Here is a 19,712-nt window from a genome sequence, read left to right on the forward strand (position 1 = left end):
AAACAATGTACATGTTTGCTTTTCCTCTCTCAAGGAGAATTAATTTAATTGGTTGATCTCACTCCTTTGGCTACCTCTACAACATTGAACATCAATAAATAGTCATGTGCCAATTAAACATCAGTTGCATTCAGAGGCCGAAACATGAAATGTTTGGTCACATCCCACAGTACTCTTTTTCAAATTTTAAAATAAAAATAATATTAAAAATTTATATTATAATAATATTTTATTCAACTTTCAATAATTATCTCATTTCATCTGAGCTGTGTAACCAAACGAGGCCTAACTCGGATGGAATAATCTGTCGGATAAATTGTGATATATAACCCAATTTCAGTTCAGACCGGATAATATTCAACCCACATAAACAGTCCTCGAGGATGGTTGGAACGATTAAATCGGATGGTATTAAAAAAAGTTAAAACAAAAGTTGAAAGGTATGTGATAAAATAAAAACAATTTAAAATATCATAATATATTTTTAGTTTATTTATAATTAAATATGGACATTTATTTAGGAATAAAAAATCTTTAATCAACTATTAATTTTATTATCGTATATTTTAAGTGAATTCATAGAAATGCTGCCATAAGTATAGAAAAGTGATCAGCTATTATAATAATAATAAAAAAAAGACTGGTGTTACATATAGTTAGACTAGTACCTGTATCGTGTTGAACTTGAGCCTACACTGTACCGTGTTGAACTTGATTATGGCTTCGTGTCGCGGAATTAATCCTCTGAGGTGGGTTGGGGTTCACACTTGCATTTGATTGCCTTGGACAATCTTTGACGAGGTGGCTATGCTTTCCACATCGAAAACAGCATCTGGTTTATCTTCTACATTTTCCAAAGTGTACCATATTGCATGAGTTACAGGGGTTATTTCTTTGATTGTCTTGAACTTGTCTTTGACCCGAGTTGCTCGCTACATACCTCCTCTTCCATGGTTCTCGATTCTCGCTAGAGGTGAACTCTAATGGTGTCGACCTCTTCCTCTGTTCTTGAAGATCAGCACTTCTCTTGAGGTTTCGCTCGACTATTGTTCCCTTATCTACTAACTCTGAGAAATTCTGGATCTGAGAGGCCACCACTCGCTCATTTATCTGGTTATTTAGTCCCTCCTCAAACTTCTAGGTCTTTTTCTCCTCATCGGGTATTATATATGAGGCAAAACGTGATAGTTCAACAAATCTGGCCGTATATTGGTGCACTGTCATAGTCCCTTGCACTAAGTCAGCAAAATCCTTGGCCATAGCGTTCCTATCCGATCTTGGAAAGAAACGGTCAAAGAAAATCTGCTTAAAGTGGGGCCAGCTAACCACTCCCCTCTCATCAGCTTCCTTGATGGTTCTCTCTGATATCCACCATCGTTTAGCCTCACCAATCAGCTTGAAGGCGGAGTACAATACTTTCTGTTTGTCAATACAATTCAAGACACGGAGTACCTCCGCAATGTCTTGGATCCAATCCTCAGCTAAGGTCGGGTCGCCACGACCATCAAAAGTGGGAGGATGCATCTGATTGAACTGCTCTATGGTGCATCCGTCCCCTTCATTTCTTGCATTCAAGCCCCCAAGATTTCGAATATGACGTCGAGCAGCCATCCTGGAAGACTCATCCTTGGTTAAACGTTTCAAAGGAAGAAAATAATAAAGTAATAACTGCGCGAAAAATATAACTACCAATTAATCTATAAGCTACGAATCAATAATCTATTTCTTGTAATTCGTAGAATTCTAAACCCCAATTCAAAAATTTATTTCCTAAAGTCCAAAATTTCAAGACCTCATATATCAGAGTCTACAGAACTTCAAACTTGGCTTTTGATCAAGCTTATTTACACTTATAAAATCTCAACATTAAAAACCGAGTGGATCTAAGACCTTAAACGTCATGAAGATCGGTTCTTGAAATTTACAAACTTTAATACCTCAAATTTTCTAGAATATATTCCCAAAAGCCTATCAGATTCTAAAACCTTAAATACAAATTTCATCATCTCTTAGTCCTGGAATTTCTACACCTCAAATATGAAGTTTCTTCCTAAACCCCACAGATATCTAAAACCTCAAATTCCAGCCAACTCCTTATTATAGTATGCAGAATCTCAAACTTAAATATCCACATGACCATCCTTAAATTCCTCAAGTTCCTACATTGAAATCTTTACATCCTATGAACCCACAGAAATCTAAACCTCCAAGGTTTATAGTATGCAGAATCTCTAACCTGTCTCTGATACCGACTGTAACGCCCCATCCCCAAGGGCCCGGAGAGTTAACTCTTATTCCTCAAGAACATTTCCAATAATCAATAATAAATAAACAAAAACTACATAGAATACTTAACTTATTTGTTCGATCCAAAAATTTGTATCCTTTCGCATAAATACTAAACAAAAACCTAAATATAACAAATAACATCTCCACAAAGACCCAAATTAATAATAACTTGACGTATCAAAATAACCGCTATAGATAAAACTACTAAATATGATCCTCCAAAATACTCGTACCCTTAGCACTCATTCATCTATGATCATCAGACTGTTCCAATACTTCATATTCTTGTTCTCCAGCCGGACCATAAAAATATCTGAAAAATGTTATGGAGATAAGGGGTGAGTTATCAACAGCTCAGTAAGTAGTGAACATATGCTAGTATGTAAACATGAGCATTTTCACAGAGTTCAGAATGCAGAAATAAAACATTTATGTTTTCAATATGCATATCTCAAAAATATATATTGTTAGAAAATCAGAGCGGCTTTTCAAACATTTCATATTCAGAAACCAACTTTTCATATTCAAAGACTCCTTTGGCACAACATGACTGAACAACTTCTTTTTATCATATCATATCAGAGCATCATATCAGAACAAAGACCATGTTTAACCCTCGTGGTAGGGTTGTGCATCATGCGGAAAGCCAAGCAGAACATAAATCACCATGTTACCAAAATGATTGCACTCAGAACAGAAAACCACTATTATATCCCGTGGCAGGCCGGAGGTCACTATTATCTCCCGTGACAGGGCCAGAGGTCACTATTGTATCCTGTGACAGGGCCAGAGGTCATTATTATATCCCGTGATAGGGCCAGAGGTCACTATTGTATCCCGTGACAGGACTAGAGGTCACTATTATATCCTGTGACAGGGCCAGAGGTCATTATTATATCCCGTGATAGGGCCAGAGGTCACTATTGTATCCCGTGACAGGACCAGAGGTCACTATTATATCCCGTGACAGGACCACATATTAGAGCAAAACAAAATCAGAATCACCATATCAGAATCAAAATCAGAGTCAGAACAGAATCAGAAAGTCATGCCAAAGGTTTTTCAAGTGCCACATCTTATCAACACAAAGTACTGAATATAATCAGATCACAAAAACATAACTTATACACAAAATTTCATATTCGCTCTCTTTTTCAAAGTTTAGAAATAGAATGTCAAAAATAAGCTCATGTCTACACCAGTCATGACAGAAAATACTTCTTCTTAAATAGAATCTCAAGAATAATGCAGAACAAATAACTGATGTTGTTTTCAGATTTCTTTTCATAGTAAAACATGCACATCTTCCAAAAAGGACCTCAGTTTATTTTATTTAATGCAAAGTATAACATAGGAACCCTGCTTACCTGGACTTCTTAGCTTTTCAAAAATTTCCTCAAAAGTGTCGAACGAATATTAATCTTCACCTATAAGATAATCACGTGAATTTACATAAATTTCCAATCAATTTCGTATTTCGATATTCAAGCCTAAAACTTCTAAAATACACCATTTTTAATTCCTCAAACCTGAACTTCTCATTATTCCTGAAATACTAACATCACTTCCTAACTCATCAGTATCCATCTTAATAGCTTCGACTAAAAGTATTTAATTCTAACTTATTTACGATAGATATCTTACTATAATTTATAATGCTAAATAATATAACTATATCGAAATCATCATAAGTAGGAAACCATATTTGTTTTCTACCATACTTGTGTTTAAATAAAAATATTCTTTAAAAATGATTCAAAATAAGATTTTTTGCACTTACCACTTAAAAAATTCATCAATATTTACATAAAAAATATTCCGTTAAAATATCAGTCTCTTATAAAAATCAACTGAACAATATAAATCCACACGTCTACATCCAAATAAAAAGATACTTTACAACTCACGTAATATACTCACGCTTTCAAACCCAAAGTACATAATATAAACTCTTTAAACTAAATACCCGAATCAAAAAGGTAAAAACTAAAACACCCTCTTCATCTTACTGGGTTCAACGATATATATACATATATCATATGTTTCTTATTTAATCCACTAACAACAAATAACAAAAAAATAACACACAGAGGCTTAATGGAAGCGGCGACAGAAACTCACCCACGAAGGACCAAGGCAGTGGCACCGTGGAAATGCGACGGAAGCTGGGCTGAGGTGGTGGTGATGTCTTCGACGGCGTCACACGGAGAGGGAGAGAGAGAGAGAGAGAGAGAGAGAGAGAGAGAGAGAGAGAGAGAGAGAGAGAGAGAGAGAGAGAGACGGTGAGAGAACGAGAGAGAGACCGAAAGAGAAGGACCATCAACCGGAAGTGGCGTGAGCTTACCGTGGGAAAACTGAGGCAACGTGCGGCGGACCGGGGTGATGGGAAGTACACGCCGGCAGTTTCTGTGGAGGCACCGCGCGGTGAAGCTCTCGGTGGGGGGAATTACAGCGGCTGAAGGTTGCTCTGTTTTGGACAGTTAAAACTGGGGATTTTCAGGGCTTGGAATGGAGGCTACGGAGGCGTTGGGAGGCCGCTTCGAGGTTGAGGTTCCGCGTGGACTAAGTCCGGGGGAAAGTAGTGACTAGTTGGCTGGGCTGGTGCTTTGTTTTTCGGTGGTGCAAATCCGAGGTAGTGTTTGCACGAAGAGGGTGATTTCACCGGCTCAAGGTGGCTGAACATGCTTAGTTTTTGGATACCAAAACAGAGCAGTCCGAGGCTTGCAGTAGGGGCTATAGGGTGTTGGGCTGCAGCTCCGTGTGGCTTGGCACGGTGGGAGGTCTGGATAGAGGTTCACAGTGGAGAGTGGATGAGTTGTGCGGCAGCAACGAGTGGGTACAATGGGTGATGGAGGCTGAGACGTGAAGAGAAAAATAATGGCAGTGAAACTTGCTAGCGCAGTGGAGTCTAGGGTTGAGGTTGCTTCACATATATATAGACTATAAATAGAAAATAGATCAAACCTAAATAAAAGGGAAGAAGAGCGTGCATGAAAATGGAAACGGCTTGAAGCCGTGCGACGAGAGTCTGGGCAACGGTTCCACGGGCTGGGCTCTTACGTCCAAAGAAAAAAAAAAAAAAAATTTAGCCCACGTCTTGGATCTTGAATTATTGCATGACTTTTACCTTTTAAGTCTCGGGCCTCGACTCAACCTAAAACAAATGCATTTGTCCCTTAAATTTTTCGAGTAAACGACCGGTCCATTCAAAGATTTTAAACCTAATTATCAAGCCTGTTAAATTATTATAATCTACCAAAAAATCTTAAGCTCAAACTCTCTAAAACAAATATTTACTCATAATCCCAAATATTTACTCATAATCGCAAATAATTTTTCATAACTATAAATCCAAAAATTTTGTAAAGCGGCTTGGTTGGCCGGGTGTTACATTATAAACACTTCTCGCTTCGGTGTTTGGATTCCCAAAACACTTCTCGCTCCGTAGAGGCTATTCAGCAGTACTTGAAGCACTCAACTCAGGTTTTTTTCCTTCTAAACTAAATCATACTCATATCACTTTGATTCCTAAGAAGAAGTGTGCTATTAAAATGGGTGACTATCGACCCATCAGTTTATGCAATGTGGCCTATAAACTTATTGCAAAGGTTATTTCGAATAGACTTAAATCTGTATTGCCAAGCATAATTAGTGAGAGTCAAAGTGCTTTTGTTCCTGGGCATTTGATCTCTGATAATGTGTTGATAGCTTATGAGTTGATAAATTTCCTAAAGCATAAAATGAAAGGAAAAAAGGGGTTTATGTCTTTAAAATTAGACATGAGCAAGGCATATGACCGAGTTGAATGGGGTTTTATAAAGTCGGTTATGGAAGTGATGGGGTTTCATTCGAAGTTTGTTGAGCTGATTATGTACTGTATTGGATCTGTCTCTTTTTCTGTTTTGATCAATGGTGAGCCAAGGGGTCCCATTTTGCCAACTAGAGGGTTAAGAGAAGGCGACCCATTATCTCCATACCTTTTTTTACTATGTATCGAAGGACTGATTTCTTTATTAAGAATCGCGGGGTTGAGAAATGAAATTTCTAGGTTGAAAATTTGTAGAGGGGCACCAACTATAAATCATCTACTCTTTACTGATGATAGTGTTGTCTTTTGTCGAGCGGAGGTGGAAGAAAACAGAAGAATGCAAGTGTTACTGGAGAGATATGAAGCTTTTTCTGACCAAAGAATTAATAAAGAAAAAAAAGCCATTGTGTTTAGTAGTAATGTGAGTGTGGAGAATCAAAATGAGATCAAGAATCTTTGGAGTAATGGTGAAATACAGCAGTATGAAAAATATTTGGGACTTCCACCTATTATAGGGAGGTCAAAGAAGAGTGCCTTTCAGTCTATTAAACAACGGGTATGGCAAAAGCTTCAAGCTTGGAAGGAGAAGTTGTTGTCACAAGGTGGTAAGGAGATTTTGTTGAAAGCAGTAGCCCTATCCATACCAACTTATACAATGTGTTGCTTCCTTTTACCTTCTAGTTTTTGTGCTGAGTTAGAATGCATGATGTCAAGGTTCTGGTGGGGCCACAAAGGAAATGAGAGGAAAGTGCATTGGTTGAGTTGGAACAAGTTGTGTCGGACAAAGAATTCTGGAGGGTTGGGTTTCAAAGATTTAAGAGTCTTTAATCTCGCTCTACTTGCAAAACAAGGGTGGAGGTTATCCCAAGATGAAGGTTCCTTATTGCATAAATTATTAAAGGCTAAATATTTTCCCCATACCTGTTTTATGAAGGCTGGTTTAGGCAAATGTCCTTCTTATACGTGGAGGGGGATATGGGAGGCTTGTAAATGGCTAGATGCGGGATGTAGGTGGCGAATAGGGAATGGGAGGGCTGTTAATATATGGCAAGATCAATGGATTCCAGGGCACTTCTCCTTGTTGGCAGAAGGGGTGGGCGGAAGTGAATGTATTAACTCGGGTTTGGTGGATTCTTTATTGGTTGGCAATGACAGAATGTGGGATATTGAAAAGCTTAGATCTCTCTTCAATCCAAGTATAGTCTCAGATATTCTAAAAATTCCTTTATGTTCTGATAATGTAGAAGATAGAAGGGTCTGGGCTTATGAACGTACTGGGTTGTTCAGTGTGAGAAGTTGCTACATATTTATCTATGCTCAGGTTGGATTTTAGTGTGCTGAATCTTCAAACATGCATGCTCAACAGAAATTGTGGAAGAACTTGTGGAAGATGAAAGTGCCAAATAAGATAAAATTTTTTGCATGGCGAGCATGCAAAGATGGCCTACCTACTGCTGTGAATTTAGTAAAGAGACATGTCTTAACAGATGCAACCTGCAGACTTTGTTTATCAGAAGAAGAAAATATCACTCATGCAGTAGTTTATTGTGGGGCAGTGCAAGGTTTATGGCGGTTTTATCTCCCTGAATTAATAATGAATAAGCAGTTGTCATTATTTGAGATGGCCCTGCAACTTTGTGAAAGGAATATGGCTGAAAAATTGTCTACGTTATTTGTTTTGGCATGGGGTTTCTGGTATCGCAGGAACAAATTTGTGAATGAACAGGAACTGTTAGTGTCTGAAAGAGCTGCCGAGAATGCCTATGTTCTGTTGAGAAGTCATGCTCAAGTCAGTATTAAGACACGAAGTCAGACTCTGAAACATTATAAATGGCATCCCCCTTCGGCTGGTTGCTTGAAATTAAATGTGGATGCTGCAGTATTTCCTGAGTGGGATAAGGCAGGTGTGGGGCCAGTGCTGAGAGATGAAAATGGCAGAGTCATCATGGCTCTTAGCCGTGCAGAAATTCCCATGGAGGGTTCAGAAGGAATAGAGCTCCTAGCCATTTTTAGAGGCTTGCAACAATGTGCTACTATGGGTGTTTCCAATATTGTAGTGGAAAGCGACAGTTTGTTGAGTATTGATGCGCTAAATGATGATAACATGACTAATTCAATGTTAGGTGTGCTTTATTATGAGATTAAGAAACTTGCTACTTGTTTTGATGCTTGTCTGTTTTCTCATGTATATAGGGAAGGCAATATGGTAGCTCATAAGTTGGCTAGAAATGCTTTTAAGATTGAAAGTATGGAGGTTTGGTGGAATTGTATTCCAAACTGTATTTCTCAAACCGTATGGTTTGATGAGTGTCTGTAATCGTTTGATTTCCGATTGATGAATGATATTATCATTTTCTATCAAAAAAAAAAAAAAAAAACAACATATGCTATGGGAATTAATTAGTACATATCGGTTCTCCCATTAATATCACTTCTTCTTGGCCAAACTTTTTAGGGACTTCCTAGGTACAAGTGGTTTAGTACATCAAACCGCGTACCAATAATATTCACATAGTTTTTTTTATTACAAAAAAAAAAAATTTTTTTTCAGAGAAAAATAAGGTCTTCTATCTCACGAAAGTCATTTTCATCTTCAATTCACATTATTTCATTAAACGAATGCCTTACATTTAACATTGGTGAGCGATTTGATACGGGAAATCACTTATAAGAAGACTTTTCAAATTAGGGGTTAATAGGTTCAGTTTAGTTTGGGTTTTGAAAAATTTTGGAATTGAACTAGTATGCATCGGTGTTGATAATTTAAAAATCGAAATGGACCATTTTATCACCAAAACTAGAACTTTTGATTTTTTCGATTTTGGTCTAATTTTTCCTGTTTACCGTTTACATATGTGGCACTACATAAATTTAGTATTATAATTTTTTGAACTCTCAATTAATTATTAGAATTTAGTATTTATTATTAGCAATGACTTATTTTTTAGTGTCTAATTATACTAATATAGTATAAGTAGTATCTAACATATATAAAATATTATATTAATTTCATGTTATAAGATTAATAGACTTGAATAATACAATTAAAATTTTATATTATATTAATTAACAATTTAGCATATAATATATATAATATAATATATATATTGATCTAGTTCGGTTCAAAACGATTTTTAAAATATGAAAACCATACAGCATACAGAATCGGACTGCTTACAATCAGACTGGTTCAACTATTTTTTCATTTCTTTTACACCCCTACTTCTAACCGCCTTTTGCAATTGTGAGTCTCAACGTACAATATCAGTGTCATATATTTAGGTGTCATAAATTTACTTCCAAGTTAGATTTGAATTAACTAATATAATCGAATATCTATAATTTGACACGATCCGAATTATCAGACCAAACCACTACCATAAAATAAACATATTTGAAATTTAATGCATCTTCTCCACCGCAAACCACAACTACTCGCCCTATTATATATGTATGTATATATATATATATATATATATCTTCTTATATAATGTATAACATGAACAGTAATAAAAAATTTTAAATAGTATTTGAGGATCTGCAAACACTATTTATATATCTTCCTATAGTGTTATATATTTTACTTCTTCGTTCGGTCACAATTTTTCAGCATCTGTAGAGCTTTCAGACTCAAGTGACTCAAGTGGTGGAAGGAAAAAAATTCTCCCGTGCTGTTTGAGAATTCTTCTTCTCGCCGTTGGTATGCAATAATTTTCTAATTTCACTTCTGCATCTTGTTTTTCTTTTAGTCTTTCTCACATGTTTGCTTTCTTTCTACGGCTCAACAATAGAAATATATTTGTTCTTCGTTTCCCTTCTTCCCTGTATGGTTTCTTCTTCATTTCAGATTTATTTTCGCATCTTTGTTTTCTTTCTTCTTCGTTTCTTTTTGGTTTGAAGAGAGAGAGAGAGAGAGAGAGAGAGAGTTGCCGTGAGAAATGGGTTCGTGCGTGCTAATGCCAGTGTGCGACGGAGAGGGAAATTGAGGTTCATGGTGGCTGGGTCTGCTAGAGGTTGTCGCCAATGTGAAGTGGTGGGACATCGGTGGTGGCTGGGTTGGTCGCCGACGCGAGGGGGAGTCACCGGTGATGGTCGTGACGCTAGGTGGCTGCGTACGGTGGCGCAAGTTGAGAGAAATGGGAGAAACCCATTTCGGATGAGTTTCTGCGGGGAAGAGAGAGTGCAGCGCGTGGGGGACATCGATGGTGGCTAGGTTTGTCATCGGCGTGAGGAGGACTTGCCGGCGGTGGAGGTGAGGTTGGCCAGTGCACGGCGGCGCAGGGCTGGGCTGAAGGAAAACGGGCCGTGGGGAAGAATCGGGCCAGAGGAGGAGAGAGATAAAGTGAGGAAAAAAAAATTAATAAAATCACTATAAAATCACTAAAAAAAAAAAAAGATCTATTGCTATATTTTACAATTTCTCATCTGAAAAAATATCTAACTACTTGTTATTAATAGATAATAGTAAATTCCTTTTTATTGGGGGTAAAACTGAATAGAACAAATAGTAAGAAAATATTATATAAAATCAAATTGGAAAAAATATCTTTAATTATATATATAGCTAATTATATATATATACACACACACCAATGCATGCAGTAATGTCACCATTGACCAGGATTTTCTCTTGATTACATTTGTGTGAAGGATCTTGCCTGGACCTTCACATGAACAAATTATTATTAATTTTGATGACACTGACCCTTCAATTATTTTTCAAATTATATTATTATTATTATTTTAAAATTTTGCTTTTGTTTGGCAAAATTATGACAATGACCTTGAAAGCTCTCGAATCTTAAATATTATATAGTCGTATTAATTAATCTAATAATCTAAAGGCATGCATATTGAGTACAAGGCTGACCTTCAACGATATAACTAATTAATTAATTAATTAACAAAGAAATAAAAATTAAAAAAGTTGAGATTCTAATTGGATGGAGAGTATTGATTAATTTGATCCATGCAACATGTTTAGCATACTTTTTATTGGAAGATAACATCATTAATGATCGAGATCAAGTGTAGTGGTGATGAGGTACGACGTATGTGATCATGATGATCAGTGATGATGAGTTGCATTGTTTCTTAAGCAAAATCTTTTTGTTCCAATCTCCGGCCAATATTATCCACTAATTTAAAGTGATTAGAAATTAAAGTTTATTTATTTATTTATATGTGTATTATTAATTAACCGACACCATGTTATAGTCTTTAGCAAGATTATGATACGATAAGACTGTAGTACACCATGTCAAATACATGTAGTACACCATGTAACTGTAGGTTGCAACTTGACTAAGCTATATTATTCTCATTTACTTGAATTTTTTTTCTTGTGCACTAGATGTTTATATTTTTGAACAATTTATTTTATAGTAATACAGGGCAAAGTGCCTCGCGCATAGCTCTACCGCTAGTATATATATATATATATATGTATATATATTCTTTCTCTGTTTTCTTTTCTTAAATGATGAATCCGATTTTATTAAAACAATTAAAAAAAATCAATTGCCTTTTAATAAGCATGATGATCATATTCGTCATCATCGGCATAATATATAGGTTTCGAGATGAAATTAAGGTTGCGTTTGGTTGTGAAACTCAATTAATCTCGGCTAACCTCAGTCTAATCTTAAGCTGAGTTTAATATCCAAACACCCAACTTCTCAAATTACTAAACTTATCTCAACTCAAAACCTCCTTAACTCTCTCTACTACTCAACTCACTACTATTCATAAAGAACTGAGCTCAGCTCAACATCCATACACAGCCTAAGTCTGATTGATTCTTGAGCATGCGTACTCTAACTTTGAATACTCAGTAAATGTGTAATGTAGGACTGCTGAATGAAATTTATATATATATATATATATATATATAGAATAAGATTGTCCTCTAGGTCGAGATTAGCATGCAAATGCAGTTGAGGATATATAAATAGGGCACTGTTATCTACTTCCCTTAAACAATATTTAGGAAGATGCTAAACTAGAGAAGTTTTACGTGAAGCCTTACACTACACATCTCTTCCAAATTAATATGTGATTTTCATTTTTTTCATTCTATTTTAATACTTAAATATGTGTGTGTTTAAATGAAATGGCAAAAATGATAAATTACATATTGGTTAGGGATGTGTGTTGTATAAGAGTTTCTTGTAGCATTTTAAAGCTAAAATAATACAACCAACAAGGATTAAAATTGGTGTACATCGATTTATCTAATTGTTAGCTGATTTTACATTTAACATAAGAGTAATATATACTAGATATAGTCCTATGATGTGTAAGATCAAAGTGAGTTTTTTCATGTGGATTTTGAATTTGTCTACTTTTGCCAAAGGAGATGCATGAGGCTTATATACTCTAGAATTGTACAAATCATTTCCCTTTTATGTATGTAATCCAATGCGAATGCTAATTTGTTACCCTTTTTGTCACTATGTGAATGTAGATTAATTCTAAACAAATGTAAAACAAATTTTCAATTTAATTTCACTGTAAAGCATTGCCCAATTAGATGATCATCATTCACATATTGTACATACAAATACAATCAACTAACCAGGAGATGCTTGGAGAATGAGATGAGATGAGATGAAAATTTTATGTATAGTAATAAGATAGTTTATGAATAGTAGCAAGATAGTTTGAGTTAAGTATTTATTCAGGAGTTTTGGAAAAGGAGAGAGAAAAAATTGAATAAAGAATATTATAAAGTTAAAAATATGGTTAGAATATAATTTTTTAAGATAATTTTTATTTTGAGATTTGAAAAAGTTGAATTAGTTTTTGTTTTTTGTTTAGAAGTTTGAGAAAATTGTAATGATTAGTTTGAAAAATTTATAATGATTAATTTGAAAGTGTTTATATTTGAATGATATTTGAGATGAAATGAAAATTGTTTCCAAACATCCCCTAAAAAAGATTACATATTCTGCATCATATAACATCAAAAGTGTTATATATCAAGAGTAATCCAAATTATATAAATTTTAACCGTGGACTAACCTTTGAATTAAGTCATGTACGGACTCCTTTCATCAAGCTGCTACATATAATTGCTAAATCCCAATTTCTTCTAAGAAAAGTACTATAACCACAAATAGATTATACAAAAATAAACATAGAAACTAACATGGTTTTATGTAATATATTATATCTATTTTATAATAAAAGTAGTTTTATAATTTAATATATAACATTAAATCATGTCAATTTATGAATTTACTTTTGTAACTAAATCAATTATCTTTTCTTCTAACAAAATGGCAATAATGAGAAACTACAAAAGAAAAAAGAAAAAAAGAAAAAGAAAAAATCAAACAAGAAATAGCAGGTCAAATAGGTTTTGATCATAGTTGTAAAGGTATTTCCCCCTCACTCATAAGCCCACTAGGCGCTTGGTCGAGAGTAATGAGTTTCGCACCGATACCCGACCCCAGTACCCAAACTTGCCTAAGAAGCAATTCGCCTGAGTAAGCAATATTAATGGTTGATGGGACAGACAAGCCTGACGCCACTCGGCCGCATCACACTCATGGGGACTCGTACAGGATAGGACGGAAAAGACGAAGAACTTTTGATCTTCTGACAAGAGAACATTGATGGACCACCGAAGACACTAGTAGAGTAAAGCAAATCAGAGAACCACGCTACATTAATGACACCACTATTTGAGCAACATGCCATATTAATGGTGCCATTGCAGGGGCACGCCGCATTTAAATGACTCTGACAAAAGGAATAGTAAAAATGACATGGGTTCTACGGGGGCAGGCACGATCTGTTCTCTCATACTCTCGGTATAAATTGCAATTTTCAGGAACGAAAAAGCTCTTGAGACTCTATCATTATTTACAAATTTCTAAAATACTTTATTGACTTTGGCAACAGAGAACTTCTTGGCTCGAAGACCGCCCTCTCCAATTTTTTTCTCCTTCGCTTTTGCATGCTCAGTTTTGAAGACCCGAGTTACTGAAACCTGACCTAAAAACGTAAAAAGATTCGGTGTTAACCATAGGTGTGGTTAATTAATCATTAAATAATTTCTGCTTCCCCTATGCAATTAATGCCCTACGTCAATTCCGTGACATTACTCACGATCATCATGCCTAGTACATGATGAGCTGCATATATAATATTATGGCCTGCAACTGTATATAATTAGGATTGGAATCCACAAATTATAATTGCATGCTAAGAATTATAAGATCGATCGAACAGCGCCTGGCCAACCGTCGAAGGCCTCAGCTCGAAATACTGTTCTATCTCTAAATTATCCTTTAATTAAGTGGTAAGCACTTATTTAAACTTGTTAATTTTAAAGATGTGCATGACATGGGGTACTGCATGGTTTATGATCATCATCATTGAAATTAATGATCATAAACGGATAAAGAAATTTTTCTACTGATTTTTTTATTTTCATTTTGTGAAAGTTATTTTAGTTTTTGTGTTCATGTGATCATCTTCTAAATTATGAAATTAAATTATATTGATGCAAAGTTTTTTGTTTTTGTTTTTGTTTTTTGTTCTAAAGCCATGATTCTAGATCAGCTCCTAATCCTCCCCCTCTTCCTTCTTTTTCTGATCTTAACCATTCTCTTTAAAATTTACCCATTTCAATCCAAGCTGCCACCAAGCCCTATAGCATTACCAATAATAGGGCATTTCCATCTCCTCAGCCCTCTCATCCACCATTCTTTCCACAAACTCTCCCTTCGTTATGGTCCTTTGTTTTCCCTCCGTCTTGGCTCAGTCCCATGCATCGTAGTCTCGACACCAGAATATGCAAAATTGCTTTTGAAATACAACGATCTTTCTTTCAGTTCACGTAAGCACACCATCGCCATTTCCCGCTTTACCTATAACTCTTCCTTGGTATTTGCGCCATATGGATCGTATTGGAAGTTCATCCGGAGGTTGAGCACAAATGAGCTCTTGGGAAGCCATACTATGAAGAACTTCCGCTCACTTCGAGAAAGGGAATACCGCCGGCTCTTGCAGGTTTTCGCCAGCAAGTCTGTGGCTGGTGTGGCTGTCAATTTTACAGAGGAGTTGTTGAAGTTGTCCAACAATGTCATCTCTGAAATGATGTTTGGTCGGGCTGAGGAGGCTATGTCTGTAGTGCGTGACGTGACGTGGATTTTGGGAAAGGTTAATGTGTCTGATTACATATGGTTTTGCAAGCATCTGGATTTGCAGGGATTTGGGAAGAGGATTGAAGACATTCATGGGAGGTTCGATGCTTTGGTGGAGAAAGTTATTGCAGAGCGTGAAGAGTTGAGGAAAAAGAAGGAAAATGGAGAAAGAAAATATATTGGTGATGGAGATCAGCCTCGGGTCAAGGATTTTATTGACATATTGCTTGATTTTTCAGAGGATGAAAGCTCGGAGATAAAGCTCACTAGGGTTCATATCAAAGCCCTCATTACTGTAAGTTCTTTTACGTACTCAAATGAGATTTTTGAATTCAAATTCTTTGAAGTTTGTTTCCAAATTTTACGGCCTACACTCGGAAAACTATATATATATATATATAGTCACATGAAATTAATCATAAAGTTAGGGACAAAGCCATAATTAATTATAAGTTTGGAGGGATCGGATATTTTTAGGTTTAAAATAAATAGTTGAATTGAAAATTTTTAGAATACCTTTAACAAATTGATAAAAAACCAAGAAAAAAATAAAATTAAAAAATAAAATTCAAACTTGCATTCTTCTGTAAATATCGATAATTTTACTTTTAACATTTTCACATGTTGAAATTAAGAGAAAGGGTTCAACTATGGAAACAATCTATATAGGACTAATAAAAAGGGGATAATATATGTAAACCATAAATTATGTTTTGTATTTTGTTGAATAATCTATAACTGTAATATCATATATTTAAAAAGCTTTGAAGTAGTACGATTGCATACTACGTAGTCAACATTCTAGTGACATGGGATTTTTTGTTAAATATGTTTGAAAGAGAAATAATCTAATGTGAATATTATATTTTAATTTAATTTCTTGAAATAAATAGAAAAATAAAATGTAGTTACGATAAAATTCTAAGTGAGACCAAATTCTAATCTAGTATATTTTGTACAATTTGCAATGCACCATTAAAACTGACCCTTTAAGGGTATTGGCTAGTGCCATTAATTATGAACTATGGATAAGAACAAGAACAAAAGTACAAAAAACTAAGAGAGAGATACAAATTACAGAGTTATAATATTATTATATATATCTCCCTTACATATAAAAGAGTCTATCAAGAAATGAATAGTGTAATTTTGTCCGACGGTTTTGTATTGCTATTTTTTTTTTATTTTTTTATTTTTATCTTCTCATCTTATTTGTTTATGAGTTTTTTTATAAATCAAGTAACGGTTCAAATCACACAAATTACATATAATATAAATCAATAACTGTTCATATCACATAAATTACATTTAATATGAAAATATAAGAATATTTTTTATAAAATATAAGGTATAGGATACTAAATAAAAAATAATTTTTTTTTTTATTTATACATGACACACTCTCTGTATCTATGCTACTAAAAAAGGCTATAGCCTCTGTCCCTCGGGAATAGTGATTTGTATTTAAGTTCACAATATCTCATTTGCACAATTACATTTTTGTGCTCTAAGCCTCTAATTCATTATTAAAAATACAATTAAATGCCGAGAAAAAAAAATAATTAAAATTTATATTATTTTAATATTAATTAGAATATAATAGTAATCAGAATGAAATATTAATATCTTACAAATAACTTCAATTGAGGATTTTTATATATTGAACATTTGCGGAACAAATTAGCAGCTTAGATTTTTTTTTATATTTCTCTTGAGTAATGCTACATACAGTTGTAAAATGCGTAGACGCCGTACAGTGGTTTTGAAAAATAATGCTACATAATTATTCATTTTTTTTCAAAGCGACTGCACAGCATTTACACACTCACGATTGCAAGTATCATTTCTCTTTCTTCTTAGATTTAAAATAATACTATTTTTTGCATATAATATTATTTGAATAAAAAAAATTATCTTAATATTATTTTTTATAGTAAATTTTCTATTAATTTAATATTAATTAGAATATAATAATAATAATAATAATAATAATAATAATAATACTAATAAATATATTTATAATTTACAAATAATCTAAATTGAAGATTTTGGTTTATTGAACTTTTGTGTAACAAATTAACCACATGGGATATTTTTTTATATTTCTTTTTAGATTTAAAAATAATAAATTTTTTTGTAAATAATATTATTTAAAAAAATAGTAGTTATCTTCATATTATTTTTATAGTGACTTATATAAATAAATCATATTCATTAGACTAATAATACTTTTAATTTACAAAATACCATTATTATTTTTAGGTTCCAATTTATGTATCAGTTTATGATTAGTGTTTAATTTATCATATTCACTCTTATACTCATGTAGTTTTATGAAATAATTAAAAATAATAATATTTTATTATTTTATTTATAATAAATTTTATTATTATTATTATTATTATTATTATTATTATTATTGTGTAGATGTCTAGCTGGTCTTATAACGAGTGGATGAATGCATATATATCCTATTATGATTTTAATCTAAACATTTGATTTGTTTAATATAACCTTTGTACAACCTTTCTAGGATTTCTTCTCAGCAGGCACAGATACAATAGCAATTGCAACTGAATGGGCATTAGCAGAGCTTATCAACCATCCCGAGGTGATGAAAAGAGCGCGAGAGGAGATTGAGGATGTTGTCAAAAGTAAAAGATTAGTGAACGAAACAGATGCTACAAATCTTCCATACATCCAAGCCATCTTAAAGGAAACCTTTAGGCTTCACCCACCATTGCCTTTGGTCACAAGAGCATGTGTACAAGATTGTAAGATTGGAAACTATGTCATCCCAGCAAAAACTTTACTGTTTGTGAATGTATGGGCGATTGGAAGGGACCCCACTTGTTGGGAAAATCCACTGGAATTTCAACTCGAGAGGTTTTTAAAATCTAATCATTGTGATCATAATCATGGTCAGAAGAATATGGGTCCCATCGATGTTAGGGGACAACATTTCCAACTTTTGCCATTTGGGTCTGGGACGAGGCTTTGCCCAGGCCTCAACTTGGTCATGCAAGAGTTGCCTACATTGCTTGCGGCTATGATCCAGTGCTTCGATTTTAAGGTGGTTGGGAAACATGGCAAGTTAATTAATGATGACGAACAAGATAATATTGCTATGGATGAGCGGCCAGAATTGACAGCCCCAAGAGCCTGTGATCTTGTTTGTGTACCAATAGCGCGCTTCAAGCAACTTAACATCCTTGACACATAAAGACATCATGATCTAATGTGGTGGTTGCTACGCCCTCGAGCGGCGGCGAAGTTGAAAATTCATCTTTGAAGTGGCGACCTTATTTTATAAGTCGTTATTGTTGCTTATGATTTATATTTTTCAAATATAATAATAATACAAAACTAATTATCACACAAAACATATATAATCAAAGATGTAACAACAAAATCAACACATATTCATGACTTGAATATGCGTGCATGCTTAAGGCATGCACGTATATCATGGTTGTAACAAATCATGAATTACAAATTATCACAAAAGAATTCCATGGGTATTGAATGCAAACCAATTTCACTTAGACAGAAAACCAGCTTGAAGCCACACCACTTCCTTGTAACCTTCTTAAGACAAACAAAGATCAAGCAGGCCAGCATATCACACTACAACACTATTGTTTTTTAGTGACAGTTGGAAAATTGTGACAGTCCCCAAACCGTCATTAAAAGGCATTTTCTGTGATGGTTGCTGGAAACTGTAACTAAAGACAGATGAGATTTTTTTTTTACGTTCCAAAATATGGGAAATTTTCGTTCGAACGTCACATATACTTTCGAACATTGTGGCCACTTACGTGCGAACGTTAGTAATTAACGTTCGAACGTAAAATGTTTTGCGCCAACTTTCGAACGTTAATTGTAAATTTAAATTAAATATGACTGTAATTTAAAAATTATGTGATTTTTATAGTGCATAATTTGTGAACAGGTCTAAAAAATTGACTTGTATATATTTATATATACACAACTTGTAATATATAAATATATATTTATGTTTATATATATTTGAAGTGTAGTGATTTAGAATTAAAGATGGAAAATATAACATTAAAGAAGATTAAGAATTGAAATTAAAAACCATAGAAATATTAAATAACATTTTCTTTACATATAATAAAGCAAAATACAAAATATGATCGAATTTCTTAAACAACATTGAGATGATAGCGTTGTTCGCAAAATTCGAACTCCGTACCCTCTCAGTCAAGGTATCAACCTCGTCATTGAGGATATCTACACGATGGGCGATCTCGGAGACAGATGCCTTTATAGCCACGGGCGATCAATCGATCTTACGATCGATATGCGCAGTCAGCTATAAGATCACCGCATCAAACCAAGTAGGCCGCGCATCTCTCTCAGATGTACTCGGCGGCTGCTGACTACTACTCCTCACATGACCTGGCTCAGGCTGCGTCGGAGGAACTAGATCCTCT

General features: G+C 34.3%; 2 protein-coding genes across 2 annotated transcripts; both read left to right on the forward strand.

Moving 5' to 3' along the window:
* The first annotated feature begins 7,745 nt into the window (after positions 1–7,745).
* LOC109021962 lies at positions 7,746–8,414 on the forward strand. The gene has a single exon (XM_019004717.1). It carries the CDS (start codon positions 7,746–7,748, stop codon positions 8,412–8,414), a length of 669 nt encoding a protein of 222 aa, XP_018860262.1.
* A 6,239-nt stretch (positions 8,415–14,653) lies between these two features.
* On the forward strand, positions 14,654–18,475 carry LOC109021965 (licodione synthase-like). Its single transcript, XM_019004721.2, has 2 exons — positions 14,654–15,547; positions 17,786–18,475. Exons 1-2 carry the CDS (start codon positions 14,654–14,656, stop codon positions 18,473–18,475), a joined length of 1,584 nt encoding a protein of 527 aa, XP_018860266.1.
* The last annotated feature ends 1,237 nt before the right edge of the window (positions 18,476–19,712 follow it).

This window comes from Juglans regia, chromosome 5, assembly GCF_001411555.2.
Source record: "Juglans regia cultivar Chandler chromosome 5, Walnut 2.0, whole genome shotgun sequence".
NCBI lineage: Eukaryota > Viridiplantae > Streptophyta > Magnoliopsida > Fagales > Juglandaceae > Juglans > Juglans regia.